Source organism: Pseudopipra pipra, chromosome 3 (assembly GCF_036250125.1).
Source record: "Pseudopipra pipra isolate bDixPip1 chromosome 3, bDixPip1.hap1, whole genome shotgun sequence".
In the NCBI taxonomy this organism is placed as follows: Eukaryota; Metazoa; Chordata; class Aves; order Passeriformes; family Pipridae; genus Pseudopipra; species Pseudopipra pipra.
This window is the reverse complement of record NC_087551.1, coordinates 70552802-70577270: the sequence shown is the minus strand read 5'-3', so window position 1 is coordinate 70577270 and position 24469 is coordinate 70552802. Positions and strand designations below refer to the sequence as shown.

At 35.7% G+C, this 24469-nt stretch overlaps 1 protein-coding gene across 5 annotated transcripts in view; it reads left to right on the top strand.

Moving 5' to 3' along the window:
* Positions 1–24469, top strand: part of ARMC2 (armadillo repeat containing 2) — an 81880-nt gene that overhangs the window by 19682 nt on the left and 37729 nt on the right. For all 5 annotated transcript variants that reach the window (XR_010429288.1, XM_064649801.1, XM_064649803.1 and 2 more), the window contains 7 exons: positions 1911–1981; positions 5706–5798; positions 9707–9882; positions 11178–11280; positions 14685–14905; positions 20124–20269; positions 22476–22575. Coding sequence is in view for 4 of the 5 variants with exons in the window: in XM_064649801.1 (XP_064505871.1) it covers positions 1911–1981; positions 5706–5798; positions 9707–9882; positions 11178–11280; positions 14685–14905; positions 20124–20269; positions 22476–22575 (910 nt within the window). In the remaining variant the exon portion in view is untranslated. The remainder of the gene's footprint in view (positions 1–1910; positions 1982–5705; positions 5799–9706; positions 9883–11177; positions 11281–14684; positions 14906–20123; positions 20270–22475; positions 22576–24469) is intronic.

The following is a 24469-nucleotide window of genomic DNA, read 5'->3' as shown; positions in this document are numbered from 1 at the left end:
AGTCTCTAAACTGGTTGATACTGGTGTTTAAGAAACAATAGGTTCCAACCAAACTCTTTTTTCGTGCAGTTGTCATGACCTTACTCTACGTCTCACATATATGGAATTTCTGTCTTGTAAGTTACCTCATCCTTTGCTTCAGTGTCTTTCTCTATTAATCTGCTTTTCCTTCCAACAAAACTCATAGGATTGTCTTGCATTCATCGTGGGGATTTACATCTGCAGGGAAGAAGCACAAATGGGATATAGCTACAAAACTCTTTTTCTGAGGAAAGCAAACTCAAACATCCATCTTCATACAGGCGTGTGGTATCATCATACTGAATTTGTTCTCGTGCTTATCCAGTGACCTTTCAGGTTATAGTCTTGGTTTCAGGGGTGGCTGAAACTTGTAGAAACATTTCTGAAACTTCTAAAGTTTATAGGACAAGGTATTCACATAAATGGAATCAAATTCTAGTTTCTGTCAAGGCATTGAACTGTATTTATCGTGTGCTGTAAAACTCTTCTTTCTTAGAGTTGTCAGACAATTTTAGAGTAGAGATGCAAGCACTTGTCTTTTTTTTTAATTGTTATTATTTTTAAGGCATTACTTCCTCAGAGGAGTAGAAATTGCTGAATATGAGCTGAAATAATTTCAAGATAGTTTGTGTAAGCATTTGGGTTTTGGAGCACTTAAATCCACATGCTGTAAAAAGAAAGCATTATTCACTGTTAGCCATAATGAAGCAACTGTTCCTCTGTAATGTGATTGCTTGGGAAATTTTTGACTGATCACAGTGAGCTCTCCAGTCCCTTTTGTAGGGAACTGATCTTGCAAGAGCTTTGTCTTTTATTCTGTCTCCATCTGTTGATAGGATGACTTACGTCTTCTGTCTGGACTGACAGACAGGATTTAGGCACCAATCCAGCAAACCACTTAAACAACAGTTCAGCTTTAAGCCTTATAGTAACTAAATTAACTGTTTAAAAAAAATCAAAATCACATTGCTAACACACATCTTTAGAAGGAAATTCAGGAGATTAGGTTGTATTGGTACATGAACTTTAAATGGAATAAGAAGTGTTAAATTAAAGATACATTGAGAATAGAAAACACTGATTAAGACCTTTGTCTTTAGTACAGAATTTAAAGGAGGAAAGACTCCAGTTTAATAGCAGAGAGTCTACATCTTATATATTGCTTTTAGATCAGTGCTGCTTGACTGTGCAGATAGGTAAACAGAATAAATAGACTTATTACAGATGTATGTAGTAGTTTCCTCTGGCCAAAGAAAGATGGACCATAAAATCAGCAGGAATTACAGCATTACTTACTGTTGTTTTACAAAGAAATGGCAACATTCCTGCTTCTTGTGCTAACAGAACTAGTGACCACTATGCAGTTAGCAATAATTTACTGGCAGACCTGGAAATTCTAGTATATTCTTTAAAGGTTACTAACATATTTGTTTCTCTGAAAAGTTTTCTCATTAAATCTTTGTAAAATGTTAATTCTGTCAGAAAAATAATACTGTCCGTATGAATGGATGAAGTTACAGTTTTAAGCTAGTTGAGTTTATATTCAGTTAGTGAAACTGATGATAAAATAAAAATTGGCTCTTTCTGAATTGAGTTTGGTTTGTCTTTCAGTTTTATTGTATGAATAGAAATGCTTTAGGTTTTGTGTTCCATAATGGTGACCTCTTGTGGTGTGAATACGTCAGTATTTCTGAAGGAGCTTTTTGTAGTTGGTACTGGAGGAAGTTGTATTTACATGTCACTTTTAATGCACGGGTAACTTACTAACTTAGTAAAATAACATAATCTTTTCCAATTAGTTATTCATATGCTGAATATATGTGAAGAAACAAGCATTTTGAGAATTGCATTCTGATATTACTTTTGTGTGTCCATACCGTATCTTTTAGTGACCAGATGAAAAAGCCTGGCACAAATTCATCATGGCCAAGGAGTTCAGGCTGGAAGAGAAGAGTAACAGGTACTTCATAAGGCATTTCAATGTCCATTCAAAAAATGTGAAATCAAATAGCAATGATCTATTTTTTGTGATTTGAAGATCTCTTTATTATTCACTGAACAGTATTTTTGTTTGTCTAGGTGTATTGGGATTTTTACAGAAGTTAGTAAAGAGAAACAATATTCAAGAGATCTTCATTCTAAAAGTCTTTTGATATTTTTCTCTCTTGCTTTTCCCATATGTAAGCTTAAGAATTTGCCAATTTGTTAACATCTTGTTTGCCCATCACTTTTTGTAATCTGTTGTAGTTGCACAGAAACTAATAAAGTTATGCCAGGCTATATTATGTGAAGAAACAGATTCTGGATTGCCATGTAGGGATGGGTTTTGCTTATTTTACATACCAGATTTTAATTACTATTTCCTCATAACTGGTATGTTTGGTACATTGCAAGTGTGTATTTGAGAGTCTGATATGGAAACCTGAAGTTTCCACTGCAGTGTCATTATTCTTTATTACTATTTTTCTAGAATTGAGAAGTTGTGTTATTCTGGATCATTTTGGCCAAGGCTGTAATGTGCTCTGCTTTCATTTCCTTCAGAGAGACTGAGAGTATTTACCATGTCATGGGAGTTAGTATTCTTAAAAGGCTTTTAATTTATTTGTGCTATTTTATTTGTGTTATTAAAAAAAAATCATGTGTGCTATTAGGATTGTTTCTTTTTATATCTACTTTTCTTAACATTATGTAGTTTCCTTAGTCCGTGTGTGCTTCATCTTTAATCCCAGAATAAACAGTAGGATAGCAGTAGGAATCCTCCACCATTTCTTCTCTGTAATGGGGTCCTGGGTGGAGTGTTCATTTAAAGATTATTTCTATATTCTGATATGATTTATGTTCATGCTTTTACATTTTAGAGAGGAGATAGACTGTTTTAATATTGATCTGTTCATAGCCACTCAGTATTCAGTGAAAAGGCTAAACATTTTAAGTCAGGCAGCACACAGCTTTTGAAAGCTCAGTGTTGCTAAGGCTCTTGTATTTACATGCTAAAAACAGCAACCAATAAATGTAGACTGATTAGTGATTTTTTTTTTTTAACCAGAATGCAAAGCAGCAGTTAAGACCCATGAAAAACTGAGACAACCAACTTCAACTTGCTGCATTCTTTTGCTTGAGTATTTTTCCTGTTGAACTGTGATTCACTCAGTTGTAAAGTTCAGGACAGCTTCTGCAATATTTTAAATACAGCTAGTACCATAACTTTTCATCGGCAAAAAATCTCCCAGGACTGAGACACGTACAAATTTACAATTTATTACTGATTTATTATAATAGTGTATTTTCAGTTAATTCTTATCGCTAGGGTTAATATTGTTTAGTAAAAGTTGATTATCTTCTTTTTGTCCTAGTTATAAGAGATATTTGTTTTAAAAAATTATACCATTATGACTTTCATTTTCTGATGAATATGAGACAAGTGAAACAGAGTGGTACAAAAAAATCCGTTCTTTTTGTTCTGAACTAAAAATTAAATGGCTTTGTTAATTTTTTTTTAAGTGAGAAGTTTGGTCCTATCTGCAAATGCATGCCTGTACTATTCTGTTTCTTAATGCCTAATGAAGTTAAGCATGTGTGTACTTAGAAAATCAGTCTCATCTTTCAGTTTAAGAGAGGTAACTACAAATCGGAAAGAAGAGAAATAATTGAGTCAGTATGTGGGTTTTGTGGCAGGAAGGAACAGTGTAAACTATTCTGTTGTTCTCATTTCACCTGTGCTATTACATTTCCCCGAGCAGAACTTTCACTTTATTGCAAATGCTGCATAGTGTTTTATTAATTAAGCTACTTATCAGTCTAAATAAGATTATCAACTCATTTGATCTAGTAGATAAAAATGGTCTGCAAAATAAGTAGCAATAATATTAGCTAATAAGATGTACTACTATGCATATATGCAAAAAGCAACAATATATAGTTATTCTAATAACAACATACTTACCAGTGTATTACTTATGAAACAGCGTTTTTATATAATCTGTTGACATAGATGTATATGATAGATTCATTATGTAAAAAATGTAGGGAGACAATTAAAGTTAACACAGATCAGAAAAAGAATCTGGATTATTTTCTAAAGAGCAAGCTTTTAAACTAGGAAGTTTTTAATTGTTTCACAGTTGCAAATAATGCCTAGTAGACAGTCATTGTTTTAAGGTCTGAGATACTGCTCTCATGATGCAACCTTCTTATTGGTGTTCTCATGTAGTATGGTATTTTTTGTGTTTGGTGATGATTATGCTAAGAATTTACATTGTCATTTAAATGCAAGAGCTAGTAGTGAACAGCAGGAGACACTTTCAGACAAATCTGTCACTTAAGAAAAAAGTATGTATTCTAGTCTTAATGGCTTTTTTTCATGTTATTTAGTGGTGCTATGTGACTTTTATTTCCCTTTTAAAAAAAAACCCACAAAACAAACACAACACAAGCCAGACCCCATCTTTATAACAACAATGTTGGTTGCCTGCAAGATAAAGAGCTTAACCCAGTCTTGAACTCCAAACATATGCCTGTATGCACCTTGTAAGCAACTGTTAAATCCTTTAAATCTCAAGTTGCACAGAAACTCTGGCTCTCCATCTGTAATGGGCCAATGGTTAAGGCTAGAATTCTGTAATTTCTCATAGTGCTAGGTGAACATGAAAAGAATGTTCAGCAAGTCAGAATAATTCCCTGTGATACTGCATCCGTATGAAAGTCAGTCCTGGAATCCACTTTTTAATGAACCATATTTCACCAACTCCCATGTCCAATCTGAACACAGGTCCATTCTCCCAATCCTGTTTCCAGAATTCTAGTCCACTGATTTTTTGGTCTACCAATTTTTAACTTGATGTCTGCGATAGATTTTTTAAAAATTATTTTCTTTTTGAAACAAAGTATAAAAAAAGCTGAAATATTTTTAAACACTTCTCTTTGCAAAGTGGACAAGGTTTCTGATAATGAACAGCAGCTTTTTCTCAGTCACAGGAAATTGTTTGAGTGTGACCAAGAAAATGGAGAGTTAGTTGCCTTCAAGATTTCTAGCATGTTTATTGGAGGCAAAACATTTGCTATTAATTCCCAGGTTGCTGTGTGAAATATTGTTGAATGCAGTAAAGAATAGGAGGGAAACATGCATTTTACAAAAATTTAATTGTAAAGGTCTCAAAAATAATTGCATGAAATAGTTAGAATGGCTAACGGGATGTAATAACTAACAAGACTGTTTTCAGTAACTGACCAAAGAGTCGGTGAATCAATTTTAGTATAATATCATGCACATGCACTAGATAAAATTGTACAGTCCTAGAGGATTGTCTGTAGTATGGATTTTTTAAACACAGAATAAGCTGTCATGTGGACACAGAGCTGAAAAATAGTAGGACGTGTTGATATATAAGTAGTCATTACCTTCAAATTCAGCAATCAAATGAAACATTGATGTCACCAAACAAAAGCTTTATAGTACAGCTTTATATATCAAAATACTTATCCATCTAGTTTTGTTTGAAACTTTTCTTTTTGAGAAATTGTAAATAAAAACAAAAGCTTGAGCAGGTAGAATAGCCCAGAATATAGCAAAATGGGACATGTAGGGTTTTTTTCTGACTGGCGAATAAAGTATTTGTAGCTGTTTATTTGTGTAGAAATTGAAACCATCACTGAATGTATGCTTTTGTTTTGAATGTATTTTGAAGGCTTAGAGGATGAAACAAGAATAAATGAGTGGGAAGAGGAAGAAGTCTTTTGGCGTATAAAGATTCTGCCAATTCTGCGTGAACTGAAAAAAAGTGGGTAACACTGTTTTTGAAAGGGTTTACTTTCTGTACTGTTTCCTGCAGGAAGCACGGGTCTCATTTGTGTTTACTGCAAAATAGTAACAGTAATTGGACTATGTGGCCTTTTATGCTTTCATATGTTCAGTGACTTCACAGTGTAAAACTAGCCTGGGCAGTCTAGGGGTCACCTGTCTCTAGGTGGCCCTGCTTGAGCCAGGGGAGTTGTACCAGGTGACCTGCAGTGGTCCCTGCCAACCTTATTCATTCTGTGATGCTGTAAAAAAAAAACAAACCACAAACAAAAATGGTTTAGAGAAGATCTTGTCTGACTAAATTACCTTACTTTAGATCACATAGCTCTGCTAGCTTAGCAGTCAGTGATGAGGTAATAATTTTAAGAATAAAGTACTGCACAGATTCACTGCTTTAACCATAGGCTGTACTGAAGGTCTCAGTTAATTTTAGAAAACTAAGGAAATCTTAATGAAAATTTCCATTTATGCTTAAAATATTAGATGTATCAGAAAAGTATGTAATGACCCAGAATATTGAAGCAAAATTGAGTAAATTAAATATGGTTTGAAAGATTAAACTCTGAAATCCATTTTAACATTTCATTCAAAAGGTTGTTCAGTTGCTTTCAGTAGACACTATGTTTATCTGAATGGTGGGAATATAGAAAATAGATTTGTTTTTACAAGTGGTTCTGTTTTACAGGATCTTTTGCAGTGTTTGTTATAACATGATACAGATTGGAATTTTTTTTGCATAGTTTTGCAGATGTTCATGAGTATGAAACACCAGTACAGTACTAAGTGATTCCCAAAATATGTAATTATTTTAAAAAGACAGGATTCTCATTCCCACATCTGTCACTGATGGGTAGAAAAACAGTGATCAGGAAATTTGAAAACAGCTATGCAACTCCACATTTCTGTTACTTAATGCCAGGATTGTCAAATATGAGCCACTGAGTTATAGTTTTGCATAGTGTGATATTTTTACTGGTAAGCAAAATAAAATTTAGAGGTAAAATCTAATCATGTCTTTCCTTTGTCATGAATGTAGCTAAGGGAAATCGATTTTCATGTCCCTTTTCCTCAGCCTTTACTTGTTTTTTTTTTTTTGTGTGTTGGGGTTTATTTAGCTTTTCGAAAACTTGATTAGGGCATAGTTTTTCTAATAATAGGTGACATTATCTAATGATACTTTCTCACCAGTTGATTGAATGCAGTGGTACAAAAACCTTAAAAGCTGAGTTTTGCTGCTTCTTGAATATTCACACAAATTGTAACTGAATTGCATCCTTACCTCCTGCAGCCACGTGATATATTGCTTTCTTTAGGCTGTTTGGTGCATAGTTACAGTTTTTCTTATAAACATGAATATTAGAATTCCATAATTTTAATGTTTTGAGTAGGCCTGTTAGTAATTTAATATTTTTTAATTTCATGTGCAGTCACTTGCTTCATACCTTGCAGCTGATTCCCTGCACGTGCATTTAGTTCACATTTAGCTTTTCATATATTAATAGAAAAGCCTTTTTCCTCCCCTTTCTCCCTGAAAAATATTTGTGGAAAGCTTTCCATTCAAAAACAAATCTGAAGTCTGATCTGGAACTTAATTATTGTCTAAAATCTTCTGATTTTTGCTTCAGATGATTGTTATATGACAAAAACTAATAGAACCCCAAAGTCTCTTTTTCTAGAGGAACAAATAATTTATTTTGTTACATGCTGGTGCTCAGGAGTATAAGCTTCAAAAATACCCTATGGGATGAGTGATGAATAATTTTTGTTGTTGTTAATTTTGATGAAATGGAGTGTAAGAGCATTCAGTTTTGGTTCCTTGCTACTTCTGTTTCACAGCTTACTGGAGCAGAGGTTTAGAATAATGCTAAATTTTGTTAAATTTTCTGTCATGGTGGGAGTAGAAATGGAATAGTCATTGCTGTTCCTCGAGTGTGATGATTGCAAATTGAGAGCTTCCAGGCATTGCTCAGCATGAGAGATGGGTCCTTGAATCTGCAGACAGGTTTGGGTTCTCAGACATGTTTTTTGTTGTAATTTCCTGGCAATACATATTTCATCACAAATGCTTTACTTCCTTGAGTATGATCCCCAAGGATCAGTGTTGAGCCCAGTTCTGTTTAATATCTTTACTGATGATTTAGATGAGGGGATTGAGTCCACCATCAGCAAATTTGCAGATGACACCAAGTTGGGGGGGAGTGTCAGTCAGCTGGAAGGCAGGAGGGCTCTGCAGAGGGAGCCGGACAAGCTGGAGGGTTGGGCTGATTCCAACGGGATGAGGTTCAACAAGGCCAAGTGCCGGGTCCCCCACTTTGGCAACAACAACCCCCTGCAGCACTAGAGGCTGGGGACAGAGTGGTTGGAGAGCAGCCAGGCAGAAAGGGACCTGGGAGTTTGGAGTGACAGGAAGCTGAACATGAGCCAGCAGTGTGCCCAGGTGACCAAGAATGCCAGTGGCATCCTGGCCTGGATCAGGAACAGTGTGGCCAACAGGTCCAGGGAAGTGATTCTTCCCCTGTACTCAGTGCTGGTGAGGCCACACCTGGAGTACTGTGTCCAGTTCTGGGCCCCTCGGTTCAGGAAGGATATTGAGGTGCTGGAGCAGGTCCAGAGAAGAGCAGTGAGGCTGAGGAAGGGACTCGAGCACAAGTCCTATGAGGAGAGGCTGAGGGAGCTGGGGTTGTTTAGCCTGGAGAAGAGGAGGCTCAGGGGAGACCTCATCACTCTCTACAACTCCCTGAAAGGAGGTTGTAGCCAGGTGGGGGTTGGTCTCTTCTCCCAGGCAGCTCTCAGCAAGACAAGAGGGCATGGTGTTAAGCTGTGCCAGGGGAGGTTTAGGTTGGATATTAGGAAGAAATTCTTTACAAAGACGGTAATCAGGCATTGGAATGGGCTGCCCAGGGAAATGGTGGATTCTCTGTCCCTGGAGGTTCTTAAGATGAGACTGGATGTGGCACTTAGTGCCACGGTCTAGTAACCACGGCGGTAGTGGATCAAGGGTTGGACGTGATGATCTCAGAGGTCCCTTCCAACCCAGCTGATTCTATGATTCTATGATTCTGTGATTCTATTTTAGCTGTGAGGTACATCCTGAGTAAATGCAGAGTTTATACAGGCAGCTTAAGTGGATTTACATGGTGCTTTGTAAGTATCACCTTATAGACAAAAGCAAATGTAAGAAAAAAAAAATCTCACTGTTGAATATTAAAAATAGATAAGACTTTTCCTTTTCTCTCTAAATTAAACATGTACATGATTCCATTGTGCTGAGATGTGGTTTTTGTAATAACTTACTGTAGATTTTATCTTTGTATGTTTTAAATAGAGTTTGGGAGACTTGGGTGAGGAAGTAGATGAGTTTTTTGTCACTAGGCCAACATCCTACTGAAATATATCTTGCACCTCTGCTATACATTCTAGTTTTTACACAAGTAAACAAGTTTTTACGTTCAGTTACTCTTAATCCCAGCAAGGTTTGATATATAAAGTTATGTATATGGGGAGAAAAATATTCCTTAACTACCTCTTTTTCCCATGCAATGTTTGGTAGGAGCACTTTAAAGAATATATTCAGAGACACAGTTTCCTGGTAGATATTTGATCAATCTGATTATTAAGCATTAAAGGTGAGTTTCGTTTTAGCTCTAGGTGTTATTTTGACTGTGTCATTTCTTGTCTTGAGTCTCCTCTTTTTGAAAAAGCAAAATAATACTCTTTCTGAGAATCATATTATCATTTTAAGAGATTTATTTGGTGCCTTATTTTTGTTGTTGTGCAACCCATTCTTTATATTGTTCTCCTGTGTCTTTATCTGTTGAGATGCTCTGGATAAGGTGGCACTGATAATTATTTTTTATTTTTCTCTCCCTTCCTACACCCTTCAAATAGAAGACAATATAGAAAATCTTTGTCTGGCTTGTACCAAGCTCTATCAAGCATTGAATGAAGGAAATATGCTTGGAAAACAATTTAAAAGAAGAAGTGAGCTTCTGAAGATATTATATAAACTTGTAGACATTGATTCAGATCCACTTTGCCTGAAGCTGGCAAAGATTATTCTGACTGTAAGTGTTTTGAAATGCTCTTTGTTAGAATGTGAAGCTCAGAATCATGAATTACAGCTTGCATTTAATTTTTTATTTCATATTTTTAAACTGCGTCTAAAGTAACACTTTCCTAAGTACAGTTTACTACCACAGAGATACATGTCTCCCATTCATCTACATCAGCACTTGTTGAAGCTTATTTTTTTTAGAGAAATTACATCTGGGGGAGGAAGGAAGGGCATAAAGTAGGATAGCTGGTGTATGGTAACAAGAATATTGTATAGGCATGGAAAAGAGGCAGTGTCCTAAGCTGGGATACACATGCAGGGATTTGTACAAAACAGCAATCAAAAATTTACACATGGAAATGAAGCTTAGTTTTTTAATAATATCTTGACCTTATTAAACACCTTTATCTGAAAATACCAAAACAAAACTTTGGGGTTTTTTTGAAAGTAAGTGCAATTAATCTCTTTCTTTAGTATTTCTGGTTAAACCTCTTTGAACCTCTTGATTCATGTTCTGCGAAGTATGTATGGACAGTCACTGGCGAAAGGATGCCAGCTAACATTGTGTTAAAGGCATTTTAGTAATTAGTGTGTGAGTGTTGGGGGAGGCATGTGCGCTCCTTTAAGGCAGTGTAAGTTATTTTAATCAGAAGATACAGTTCTGTACTCAAATACTACATAGATGTTAAGTGGTACTTGTTAAAAGAAAAGTTCCCTTACAGACTTTTTTTTATGTGGAATCTTTTAAAAAATCATGAATATAGAAGGAATTGTCCTTGAAATGCAGAGGAAAGGAAGACATGTCATTGTATTTTTAGCACTTTAACTTCCCTTTCATGATCTCTCAGTGACCATTAGTACATCGTAAGATCTTTTCTGATATATGAATAAGTTTATTATGACATGTACTGTTGTCCTGGAGTTCTTTGTGGTATGGTCATGGATGCCAAACCAATGATTTCTGTACAGAATTTCTCTGTAAGAGTGAATTAGAGGAAAAACTACAAGTTACTGATATACTATCTGCAGATTTATATACTTACTACATTAAAAGTTTGTATATCACCTTATTTTAAAGTCAGTCAGCACAGTGCTAAATAAAGCTTAAACTATCTGTGTTTCAGAGTCCTTTAATTCTGCAAAACTTTTTCAGTTTGGTTTAGTATATTGTTAGGGTTTCATCTGGAATTTAATAGTTTGCTAAGAATACAAGTTTGCCATGGTGTCTGAACTTGTAGAATGTTATGGTGCGTTTTTGTATGTAGATTTTAGTTGTGATTTTTATGTCTTTTACTTTTTTTGCAGATGAAAGTGGATGGAAAAAATCTTCTTAGTGTTTGCAAGCTAGCATTTAAAATTTGCAGGAATGAAAAAAATGATTACATCGTTCAAAATGATAGATTATTGGGTATGTATTCTGTTATTATGTGTAAGTTAGATGTTGAAATTCAACAGTTAGACTGTTCATCTTTCAGGAAATGTTCTCAGAGTTCACTTAGTCACAGATTAAAAATGGCTTACTACATCAAACTAATGATTGGTCTAGTCCAGTATTCTGTGTCTAACTAACAATGGTAGCAGGGGATGCTGTCTAGAGACAGCATCGAAGCCTACATGTTTTCTGTGATGTTTCCCCTGTACTCCCCCAGTATTCAGAACTGTTATATTCTTTTAGGGATATTAGATAGTGCATCCCTCTCTAATTCCTTTTTAATCTCTGTTTATAGGTATTTTGTTCATTAATTTGCCTAATTCCTTTTTGAACTTTCTGATTCTGTCTGCTTCTCCAATTTCACAGAACAATAATTTCCAGAAATTCTATGTCTGCTGTTTTAAATCTATGTACTTTTCCTTATCCCCCTGCTTGTAGTTTTTGCAGGATTTGTGAGAGTTTCTAGTCAGCTTACCCTTCACCTTCATGATTTTATAAACCACATTCATATCACGTATCTCTGCCTTATCCTTTTCAAGGCTGAGGCATCTCAGCCTTTTAGCTCTCTCTTTGAAAGGATATTGTGTCATTCAGTTGTTTTATAAACCCTTCTCTGTAGCTTCTCAAACTCCAGTAGATCCTTCTTGAGATTTACAGTACAAAACTGTATAGAATGCAAGCTCTGTCTGCACCAAATTTTATAGGAATGAAATAATGCTGACTGTATTGTTGGCCATCATCAGGGAGGATCTTGAGAACGATCACTGGGGGTTTTTTATAGCTGCTGCTGCACATTGAGGCAGTGGTTTTGGAGAATTGTCAGCAGTGGCTCTAAGATCTTAGTGATTGTAATGATGTTTGTGTCATGCACACAAACCCCTTGCAAATATAAGAAATATGAAGAAAATGAGAGTGTATGAATGACATTTAGTATTCATTTGATAGTCATTTATTTCATTAAAACTTCAGTATGTTTTGTTATTGTGGGCCTTGATCTTGCAAACCTTTATTGCATGTGTGTAAGTTAAGGCATGTGTGTAAGTTAAGGCATGTGTGTGTCTGCTTAACTAGATGAGAGTATTCATGGTCTTTAAGTTTAGTACACAATTGTTGTCAGAAATAAAGACAAGGTAAACCTTTCCAGTACTAAGGAGAGGACTCACAGAAAAGAGAACAGCTCAGGTTGCTTTGAGTTTGGATACTGAAAACTACAGTTTTGTAGAGGTTAGCATCATACATAGCATCTGGGCAAGTCACGTGGCTATGTCTATGTCATCATGGCTGGGCTTCGTGAATGAAGATTTGGGAAGGATTCTACCCACATTTGTACCAGCGCGCTGGTAGCTGAAAAGGCCAGTGCGAGATAGACAAGTCCGATTGCAAAAGGCACAGTGGAAAGATTCCTTAGGTGGTATTGACAGGACACGATTCTTTCTATGTTGTCTTTTCTCCTCGAGAGCGATCCTGTGTGCGTTCTCAAAAACATCAGCAGCGTTATAGATGATGTGTCTCCAGGCCTCCCAATTGGAGGCCAGAGTAGACCAATGATGATGATCAATATTGTCAAGGCTGAGATGTTGCTTCAGGGAGTCCTCGTATCTCCTCTTCAGGGCTCCTCTCTTGTGGCAGCCAGGGGCAAGTTCACCATCTTCATTCATTAGGTGCTGGAGCGGGTCCAGAGAAGAGCAACAAGGCTGGTGAAGGGACTGGAGCATAAGTCCTATGGGGAGAGGCTGAGGGAGCTGGGGTTGTTTAGCCTGGAGAAGAGGAGGCTCAGAGGTGACCTCATCACCGTCTATAACTACCTGAAGGGAAGTTCTAGCCAGGTGGGGGTTGGTCTCTTCTCTCAGGCACTCAGCAATAGGACAAGGGGACACGGGCTTAAGCTCCGCCAAGGGAAATTTAAGTTGGATATCAGGAGAAAATTCTTTACAGAGAGAGTGATCAGGCATTGGAATGGGCTGCCCAGAGAGGTGGTGGATTCACCATCCCTGGAGATTTTTAAACGCAGATTGGACGTGGCACTGAGTGCCATGATCTAGTAAATGGACTGGATTTGGACCAAGGGTTGGACTCGATGATCTTGGAGGTCTTTTCCAACCCAGTCGATTCTATGATTCTATTCTATGATTCTATGATTCACTTTTCTTTCGCTTGCTCTTCTTTCTCTGTATTTTAAAAACTAATGAAGGAAAGAGCATTCTCGGTAGGAGTTGGTTTGTTTGCTTGTTCACTCTATGTTTTGGACCCAGCTTGTCTAGGCAGAAGACATGAACCTGGATTTACATCATAATCACCCAGATCCCTGTTGCAGTCACTGGCTTATATATTTAATTTCTTTTTCCTCCTCTGGCCCTGTGAACTATTTATGTGCAGTGGAGCAGCTCCAGTAGAAGAAATAAGTTAATTGTTCATCCCCAGATAGACAACTACTGTTCAAGACCCTGTTGGATACTGAGCAGAGCAGGAACCTGAAACTGATTTCTTACATTCCCACAACCCAGGTGATTTAGTTCGTGAGGGGGAGAGTTTGAGCAAGAGCCTGATATGAGTGTACATCATTCATATAACCTCATACTTGAAGAGAGTTTCAGTTAGGATTGAGACAGAAAAAAACTTTACATATCTAAAAATCTCTTCAGTTTAATGACATAGGAAAATGTTTTTATTCAATTGGAACTTGATGGAACATAGTAAGCAGAGATAAATATCTGTTTCAATCAGTTACTAAAAATTCAAAAGTATAAAGTTGGTCAGGATTACTTTTTCATTTAAGATACCCTCACCAAATTCAGTATGTCTCAGTTTAACTGTGAAAGATACACTAGGCTTGTGCCCATTATCAGCTGTTAATTTTAACATTTCAGATATCTGACAGAGGTAGCATAGAACAGGACTTTTACAGTAACTTTACCTACATGAAAAGTAAATCTGAAAAGGCTACGAACAGATTTCAAATGTGAGATTTGAATTAGGTCCCTGTGCTTTTTAGTGGTCCATTAGAGAGGTTTTAAGACATTTGATTTCTAAGGAAGTAGTGAGAATAAACCTCTTTAGAATGCATCAAGTTTAGTACAAAATTCCAAGCACAGACAATCACTTTTGCAAATCTTGACTGGTGATTTCAATGATTCCTGCTATGTGTTTACAACTTATGCTGATTCTTGAAGCCTGGGAGAACAAAAGTCAGACCCATTCTCTTATTCATCGATAATTGTTTCTTGGTTTCAATCCAAATACCCAATTTTTCTAGCCCACTTACTAGAAATGTAAGAGTTCAATCTGAGTTTTTTTTCCCAATCGTTAATCTCTTCAATGACTGCACTGTATCAAATATAAATGTTAATATTAGAGTTTCTGAATAATGATTTTTCTTTTAGATTGTTTGTTGGAGGTTCTGAGAAATGAAGATCTACACAAAAACGACGAAGCTCTCCTCTATTGTGTTGGAGCTATAAAATTCATGTCTGGAAATGCAGTACTCCTTAATGAAATGGTCAACAAAGGAGCTGTTGAAATGTTGCTGCAATTAATGAAGCAGATTAATAACGTAAAAGAAAATGACACGTATTTCTCCAACTTGGGCCACTTATTAGTCCAGGTTAGCATTTACTTTTATTTCTAAAAGTACACACTTCAAGGGCAAATTAAAAATTTAATTAGAGGAGATAAGCTAACCCTGTGTGCCACTGACAGAATTGTACCTATATTTCAGTAGACTTCTTTTTAAGAAGTTTAATGAAGTTGTTCAGGACCTAAATTTAATTACCATAGATATTTTTGTGTAGTCAGTTTTAAAGGCTTTAGAAATTCTGAAGTTAATAGAAATATTTTTGGGTACCTAATAAACCAGTTTCTCATTATTACTTTATGATGCTGGCAATGTTCTGGATATTATAGTAAACAGATAAAAATGTGTTCTCTGTTTAAATTCTTTAAGCTGAAATACTAAATACAAACTGATTCTGCAATACTTTAGGAGATTACAGAAAGCTTTTTATTACAAGAATAATGTATTTTAAAACTGCATAAGAAAATATAGCTATGTTTCTTTGACAAAGTGTTTCTGAAGAACTGTAATATAAGGAAAAAGTGGATGCAAAAGTGAACACTTTTTGATTCTTTTGAAGGTAACAGATCTTGATGAGTGGTGGCTATGAAAACTAATCCTTTGCTCTAAAACTGTTTAAACCTTAGTGTTTTAGAAACACAGAGTTCTTTGTATTTATCAAGGTAGATTCCTGGCATTTGTCGCTTCTGGGGACTTCATAGGAAAATATATTGGACAACTTGCTGAGGTAGTATTTGCACTAAGTTTGTTACTAATTATGCCAGATTTCTTTAATTCTTTACTAACTTACAAGCAATGGATATTGTACTTCTTGAAACTAAATGAGAAAACAAAAAGCATATGTCATCATGTTACTGTTACTGATTTTGATCTGTTTTTTTAGTGGTGCTATGAGGTATGTCTGTGCAGAGTAGTGTGTATAATCTTAAAACAAACATAAACAGATTGGGAGATGCTATGAAACACTGAATGAAATGGTGTGGCTTAGTACTTATATTTTGCTAAGGGCATGGCAAATTGCTTCAGGCTGGGAGAATATATGGGGAAACTGGAAATGTTGTGCTTGTTGTGTTCCTATTTTCTTCCTTTCTGCTCCCATCATCATTAAGTTCCTGTATTTGACATGTTAACTTTCTTGGGGCACTATGAATTCCCCAAACAATTCTAAAATAATCTGTGCCATTTTGTTGGTATCACACATTATATTCTGTACAAAAATTTTATATGGGATTTCCAAGCCTTCTTTTTCCAGAGATGTACAAACTTCAGGGTTTTGCACATGGTCAAGATTTTAATGACCATATTTTTCTTGAATGATGCTGGTTAGACTTCAGAAGTCCTGGTACTACTGCAGTGTCACCTTAGGCAACCCGTTTAGGTAGAAACAGCCTATTGAGGGGTCCAGAATAGATTCTGTTCTCAGTGTAATTTGCAAGATGATACTGACTTAAAATACCTAAACTATAAGGAAAGTAGCTTAGATGAAGAAGTAGAGAGTGGGGCCTCATATATGGAAGCTGAGTGGTCATTTCAGTGAGTGCATAATCAGGTTGTATTTTTGGCAGGCATTTTAAAACCTAAATTAGAGAAATGTCCTGTATCTTTTTTCATGTCTGTGTATTTTAAAAATATTTATCCTTCCGAGAGCATGGTTAAAAGCAAAGTATATTACTTACTGACGTTTGATGGCTGCTGTTGGCATTAATCGTATAATACATATAATGGGAATATTGTTGAGTCGAAAGAGATGGAAATTTATGTCAGTTAGATATAAAAAGAAGTCTTTGCCAGTGGGGGCGTTTAAAATAACAAATGATGTCTAAATAACAAAACTAATGAATCCGTTTATTTTCAGCATTTTGACTAGCTGTCTGAACTTACCCAGAACTTTGCAGAAATGTTTTTCTTCCATTACTTGCCTGTGGATAAATTTAGTTTTTTAGATCAAGGGTTTAATTTGTAAATGTTACATTTTACACCTCTTTTTTTAATCTCTCATTCTCTGCTGTTTTCAGTAGAATTGGAAGTGTAGCAAAACTATTTTGTACGGTTTGGACAGACTGGCTGTTTCTAAGAAGGCCTTGAGTTCTGTGGAGAAGTCATACTGACAACTGTCTCTCATTGAGGTTGCTCTTTCACTTGTTTGTCTTCTCCTCTATAGTAGTACAGATACTTCGTTTTTCTTCCTCTTGTGAGAAAAGTAGTGATTCCTACTCCTATGGAATTCCTGTGCAACTTTCTCATATCAGTTCCTTCAACAGATCTATGTGCGGCACTTCTTCCATGTGAGTTAATTGTTCAGTTGTCATAGATGAAGGAATAGTTCTGTTTCCAGGGATAGAGTATCGAAGAAAGTTTTTTCTGTGATTCGTGTCCTCAGAATAAACATGATTTTTGTAGCGTAGTGTGACTTCTAACAACAGATTGAATATCCAGTGACATACAGAAATAAAGAATGAATACAAGTCTTCAGGGATAGAGAACAAATTTTACTGGGGGAGAAAAGCACCTTAAATAGTCACAGTGTGGTCTCTGAGGGAGGCTCTGCCATCTTTTAATCCTGATAGCTGAAGTATCTCAATTAACTGGGACCAACTCTTCATTCCTTAACTGCATAATTGCACAATCACCAGATGGCAGTGTGATACATAATCTTGCTAGATCCTTTTTGTGGGAATAAAGTCCCTATCTGATTTCTTCATTCTTCCACAACTGATTTTATGCAGAGGTCCCACAATACAAGAATAAAAATGTTTGCAATAATTTGGGTTTTTTTCCTTAACAGAGACCATGAAACCAAGGTCATCTTTGGCTCATTTTATGTTACTTAACCTAATAGTCTGGTTATATTTGTACAAAATATGGTAATGCTTATTCAAAAGCCAGGATTTTTGAAGTGTCACTGATGAGACTTAGCAAGTACTCCATTTTCTTTAATTGAAAAGCATTTAAATGTCTTCTCCTTTAAAAACAACATTTGTCTGCAGTTAAATTTTCTATTTGGGTGAATTTGATCTTTCACATGGCAAGATAAGGATTAGGGCTGGTGGGGAGTGCTAGAGCCAGTTGTTATGCATTTCTCCCTGAGTCATGGTGTCTGCTTGAAGCAATCAGAATCTCTAGAATTCATCTGCTGTCTAGCTTCTATCATTTTTTAAATTGTACTCTTCAAATTTCAGTTGGATATTAACTGTTCCTTTGTGGATATATATATTAACTGTTCCTTTGTGTTCTATGAACTGCTGAATATCATTGTCTTACCACATTAAAGTATATATGTTATTTTGCCTTGCTTTTCCTTTCCAACCTGTCTTTGTCTGAGAATGGCTCTTGATACAATTTACTGCTGGAGGATTTTGAACCATCTGTCTCGGGCAGTGAAAAAGTTTACTCTCTTTTTGGAGACCTCTGCACCATTATCTAGTGATAAAGATTTGGGGTTTTTTCATTATCTAATATGTAAGTCTCTCTTCTGCAGTAAAAGCTCTGGTCTGCATTTGAGCAACACTTTTAATATGTGAATTTATCCTCCATTTTCTTTGTTGCTAAGCTTAGCTAGAATTCAACAAATATCATTCTAGGCTGACTGTGAACATCTTGTATGTGAGCATTGAACGGAGTCTTTTGTGTCTATTGCATTTGACAATTTTTCTACCAAAACTTTTGAAAAGTAAAGTATTTCATCAAAATATTTTTATTAAAATATGTCTCCAGTATTGTGTTAATTTTTGGAGCATCGTGTCTTGGGAAAGAATGCACATCTGGAAATGTCTGTTTTTTGCAGTTGTTAAGTTAAAATAACAAAAAAACTCCAGGTACCTTCTTAAACTATGAGTGATATGATGCAAATGGCTTCTGTAGGTTCAGTTTCTGCGTGTTCTGAGTATAGTATAGATATCATATTTAGTGCTGAAGCTAAATCCATTCATGTATCACATTCACATTATCACATAATTTTTCCCCCCCCCGTGCGTTGCTTCTCCATTTTGACCCATTGTTTCTTCTCCTGTTGCTCCAGAACATCCTTTGGTAACTGAAGACATGTCCACTTTTGCCAGATTTGTTGGAATAGGACAGCAAATTTGAAAGCTGCTGGAGAATGGACAGAGTAGTGCATAGAATCCTATGTGCAAAAGCTCAAACACAACAACTTAACCTGCTCCTTGTCAGAGTTTTTCTTTAAAATTAGCAATTACATATCACTGGACAAGCAGTGCAATTTAGTGATAAAAGACTTAATTTCCGAGCTTTTTGTGATAACAAACAATTTGATCAGATAGTTTGTGTGCCTTATCAAACTGTGTTTAAAACCAAATTAATGTTAATAACTTCACTCTTTGAATAAGGGAAATTTGAAGAATTCACATATTCACATAAGGTTGAATGACTTCACATTCATTTTATAGTAAGTTCTGGATTAAATCAAGATTAATTTACATGTCATTGCCTGTCTGACCTTGGCATTTGAATACTCTTACCTTGGAAGACAACTGGAATATTTCAAAATATGCAATAGCTTATTCATTTTGTATATCTGCAAATGTTAGAAATTTTATGCATAAAGCTCCTTTAAGTTGAACGGTATCACATGAAAATATTTTGATTGCTCCAAGTAAGCTTGAGCACTTAAGCTTTTCATTTTTATATTATAAATATATATTATATACATAATATATAATATATAATATATATTATATATATTATAGATGTTATAGTGGATTTCTCTTGATCTTGATTAACTTTTAATTTTTTTAATTGGAATAAATTTTATTGTATTTTAAAATAAATTCGTCTTAGTTTGCAACTTACAGTTATTATTAAAATTTATATTATATATCAGTATTAATTTGCAAGACTTAAATATAAATTTTCAAAATCAGACATTATGCAAAAAATTACTTTAACCATGTACAGCATTTCACCTGTTTTCCAATTGGTATAGGGTTGTAGACATGCACGAAAGATTTTAAAACTTATTAAAGATCATGAGTCTCTCAAAGGAGGAGGTTACATGCAGACAAAACCAATATCTTTCATTTTCAAACAGTTATTTCAAATACACAATCTTGTTGCTTACATGTTTCCTGTTGTTACTTATTGGTATATACATACCTGCAGAATGTGAACAGGACATTCAGACTGCCTTAGATGTTACAAATGAGGCATGGGCTTTATTAAATTTTCAAAGCAATGTGTATTCTGTTGTAAAGAGGTGTGATTAACAAATGTTTAAATATTCTGCATGCAGCTGACAGCTACTCTGCGAAACCTGGCTGACTTGCCTCCGGCAAGGTGCCGACTCATTTGCAGTGGTGCTGCCTCTGAGCTCTGTGTGGCGCTGGAGCAGCGTGTGAATGATCAGGATGTCTGCACCTACATCGTCAGGATACTCAGGTACCTATAGAGCACAGTGCTAGTTCTGTGTGCAGTCAGGTCCCTGTTACTGCTTCCAGTGACCTCAAAGGAGGCAGGATCAAGCACTAAAGCTGGAAGATTTACATCAAATTTTGGGTTTTAAAAAGCTCTGTGTGGAATTTAATGATTTTGTATGATAATTGTGTCCTTATTAATACTTACAGAATTTTTTATTTGTAGCCTTACAAACTCAGATTCATTGTGCCTGTGAAAAATGTTTTGTTATATTGTGTCATTCTTTGATCCCACAGATTCTGATTGAGATTTAGCATTTCTTGTGTTTTAAAGCTGCATACGTTATTAGGTATTTATTAATCCTATTTTAGGCCATAGTTTAAAAAAAAGAATGACAGAAATTACCCAAACTGAAGTTACATCAGGGACTGTGTATTGTGACATAAAATACAGAAGTGAGAAAATGTGACCAGTGTTCATTGTTCTGAGCTGTCACAGAGTGTTTGAGGAGATTAATCTCTGGGATCAGGACTTGAGTGTGCAGATGGAAGCGCTGAAAGAATCTCAGTTTTATGAGCAGCTCAGCGGCTGCTTCCCAAGTTGTGCTTTTGAGAGGGAGATCAGTGTGAGTGAGTCACCAAAAAGATCATTTTGCAGTCTGAATAGTTTCTTAGTCAAAAATTACCAGGTGTGGCTACCAAGCATCAGCTTGTAATATCCAATGCTAAATGGATTTGCAAACAATTTAAAGATTTTGAAGAAGTTGTGAAATCAACTGTTGGTAATTTCAGGAGTTAGCTGGGTTATAACGACAGTTTATGCATGATGTTCTGGATTAAGTGTTTGCCATTGCTGTTTTGTTATTGTATTGAGTCATGTTGCCTGTGGCTCCATGTTCATTGAGATTCTGATATGGACTTTTCCTGTTCAGCCCCTCCAAATCATCTGTCATATTCTCCTTTCTGGATGAGATCGGTTCGTGCTTCGAAGAGCAGGCTGTCATTCCTTCCTCTCCACAGCTAAAAACAGGCAAATCTGGTCCTTTGCTATCTGTAAAGCATGTGAATTGCTTCCCCAATTCCATGCCACCTTCTCCACATCTGTTTCTAATTTTATTCCTAAAAATGAGTTCTGGCAATGATTACAGCACTTAGAGCATATTTGCTTCTTCTGAGGAGAGAGTATTTCTTTTACTTGGAAAATGCCACGGAAAGTGGGGTAATGGGTTTGTAATTAAGTGTAATCAATAGTTACACTGTAATTCTGATAAGGACATTAAGGACATTGAGTCTAGAATTCAATATGGAGCAAAAATAATCTGTCTTATTTAAAGTTTTCTACTGCTTCAATTTTTTTTCATAAGTTTAGAACTGCATGCTCCAAGGATACAAATTAGCCATAAAATCAATTTAATTAGCTTTCTGGAAATTGCAGTCACAAAAAAAAGTGTACTGTGCAGTATAGAGCTCAGATTTGAATTTTGTTTTGTCTTCTAGTAATACAGAATGATTACTCTTTTCTCTCAATGAGTAACTTTAGGCAGCTTCCTCATAGAGAATATGTTCAATCTCTTTAGATTATTCCTTTCTCTAAGTCTGTAAGTCTTCCCATAGTTGGTTGTAATTGAACATCAACATTCCTGATTTTGACTATGTGGGAGGTAAGAGGTTATCCTAGATTGTTCTGTTATTGCGATATTTCTGGTGTGACCGAAGCATGTCTGATTCTCTGTTTTGGCAATGGTCAAGGTGAGCAGTGTGGGGCTGGAGCCCGACATGTCAGGGAATGCACAGAGATGGAATTGTGTCTGTAAAGAGACATGTTCTGCAGTTTGCTGGTGAGAGATGTGTTCTGTCATTGGGCTCTAGATGCAGTAGGAAGGGACCCTCTATTTCCTCTCCTGTCTGACTTCGCACGTCATCTTGACATTACAGTTCTCCCATTTAGCGCTCAGAAGTGCTAGTGTTGGCATACTGTGCCCATATGGCAAGCAGGTTGGGAAGCTCCTTATGTTCGCTTCTTCCTGTAATTCGCTGTGGCAGGGATATCTAGACTTCTGTTGTGCTCTTATGTAACTGCATATGCCTCTGCTAGAAGTCAGAGTATTGGCATTTACTTCATTTGTTGGAAAATACAGCTCTGAGAGTCAAAAGCAGAGTGATTTTTTTTTAAAACCTTTTGTGGAAAAAAGTAATTTCATTCATTTATGTTTTATTTTTTCTCTTTGTAGCAAACTTTCTTCCTACAGTGACTTCTGTGCAGCTTTAGCAGACTGCTCCAGATGTTACACCTTATTTTTAGCCCTACTAAACAAACACCAGAAGCAGCAGGTCAGTTTTTTCATCTCTTGATTTTTATATATTAATCCTCTGATGTGTCTGTGTATTATTGTGTATAAGCTTGTTTTCAGTGACCTACTTTTAAGTATTTATCAAATAAAAATTTTAAATGGTTGACAGCATTTCGAAGTAGTAAATAAATGAAGTGAAATAATTAGGTTAAAAATTCAAAGCAATACAGAGGACAGTTGATTAACTTGTCTGTCCTTTGCATGTGGAAACAGTCGTTTGAGTACTTTTTTTTTTCCTTGGTTTTAAAAAATACTTTTGAAAGCAAATAGTTTATTTGAATGTTTAGTAGTAGGAAATTGTTAGGATCTCTCCTGCTGTCCTCTTCTGCAAAAAAAGTGTGAATTTTCTGGAGTTAAGCAATGGGAAAGCAGAGAAAAATGTGTTACTTGTTAACTGCACAAGCTATCAAAATGTATCTCTCCTCTACCAGAGAAAACCATATACCTAGAGTACCACATTTGGGACATTCATGTAGAAATAAGTGTTTAGACTTTCTCAAAATGCACCATATAAAAAATAAAATTCTGGGTATAATTACTACCAACTTAATTAGAACTTCAAGGCTTAGGTGTTGCTGTATTGTCCTGCTCCATCATAGTGATCTTTCCTGCATTTGCTGGAGCACTGGGCTCTTGGAGTTTGGTGCAGGATCACAGTCTTACAGATTGACATGCTTGTAAGACTGGGGAGCAAATTACTCAACTCTATTGCCAGGTAAGCTGTAAGATGAAAATAATTTTTAGGTAAGGCATAAATGTTCAAAGGTGGAACAAGGTTTCAAAACATGGAACATTAAATCACATTAAGATTATTCTTAAAAGAAAGGAACTTTCTCAACTGCTCCAGTATCTAAACTAGTTTGAGGACATTTAGTTATCCTATATATTTTTCCCAGGGCTAGTAATTCCTGGAAGTTTGTTGGAAGGGTGTCTTTTGTGCTGCTGTTGTTAAAGTGAGTTAAGGAAGGTAACCAGATTGGCTATGCTGAACAATCTATTCTTTCTCCTGCCAAATAAAAAAATGATTTCTCCCTTTCCTGTTTACCTGCATCCCTGTTTTCTGTGATAATACCCATGGAAGAGGAACAAAGATGAAGTTGTTTCTAAATGTCTGCTGATTACTACTTCTGCAGCATATCTGAGTATTTCTACATTCAGGCTGCTCTTGCATTTTATAGTCTTCAGAGACACTTTAGTAAAATGCTATATAAATGCTATGTAAATAACATGAGAAATATCAAAGGCATGATATTTTCCTAGACTTACAGTTATTCTTCCTTGTGACCACTGTATTAAAAATGCAACCAATTACGGAACTGGGAATAAGGAGTTTAAATTAAGTAACATCTTCCTCCCAATTCTTAATCTGTAATTTTAAGAGGAACTTTTCTAGGCTCCTGAGGTAATAGCTTTGTGTCATAACAAATTATAGGCTCATACATACCTTCAAATTCTTTGTTGTTAGGTAGTTCTTGCTTGTCTGCTTTGTTAAGTGGTCCTGAAATACATCTTTGTTCACTAGATTAACATTGCTTTTTGTGTTAAATTGTCAGTTATTTTATTAAAATACAAATCAGTAAAGAAATAGCTTGTGTATTTAAAAAACTTAGCTATTATGTTGTGATGATTATATATGCAGCACTTTCAGAATAATTATTTCTTACTGCAGTTTTGAAACAAGCATGCAATTGTCAGTTGCCAGCTTAGTGAAGCCCTGCAGAAAGAAGAAAAAGGGATATAGATAATGTAATGCACCACTTTTTCTGTAGCGTATAATAAACACTTGAGCTGTGAGGAGTGCAAATGTTTTTCCTGAGGTGTAGTTGGCACTGCTAATCTTTGTTTTAAAACGCTGACAGCTAGTGACTTATAGC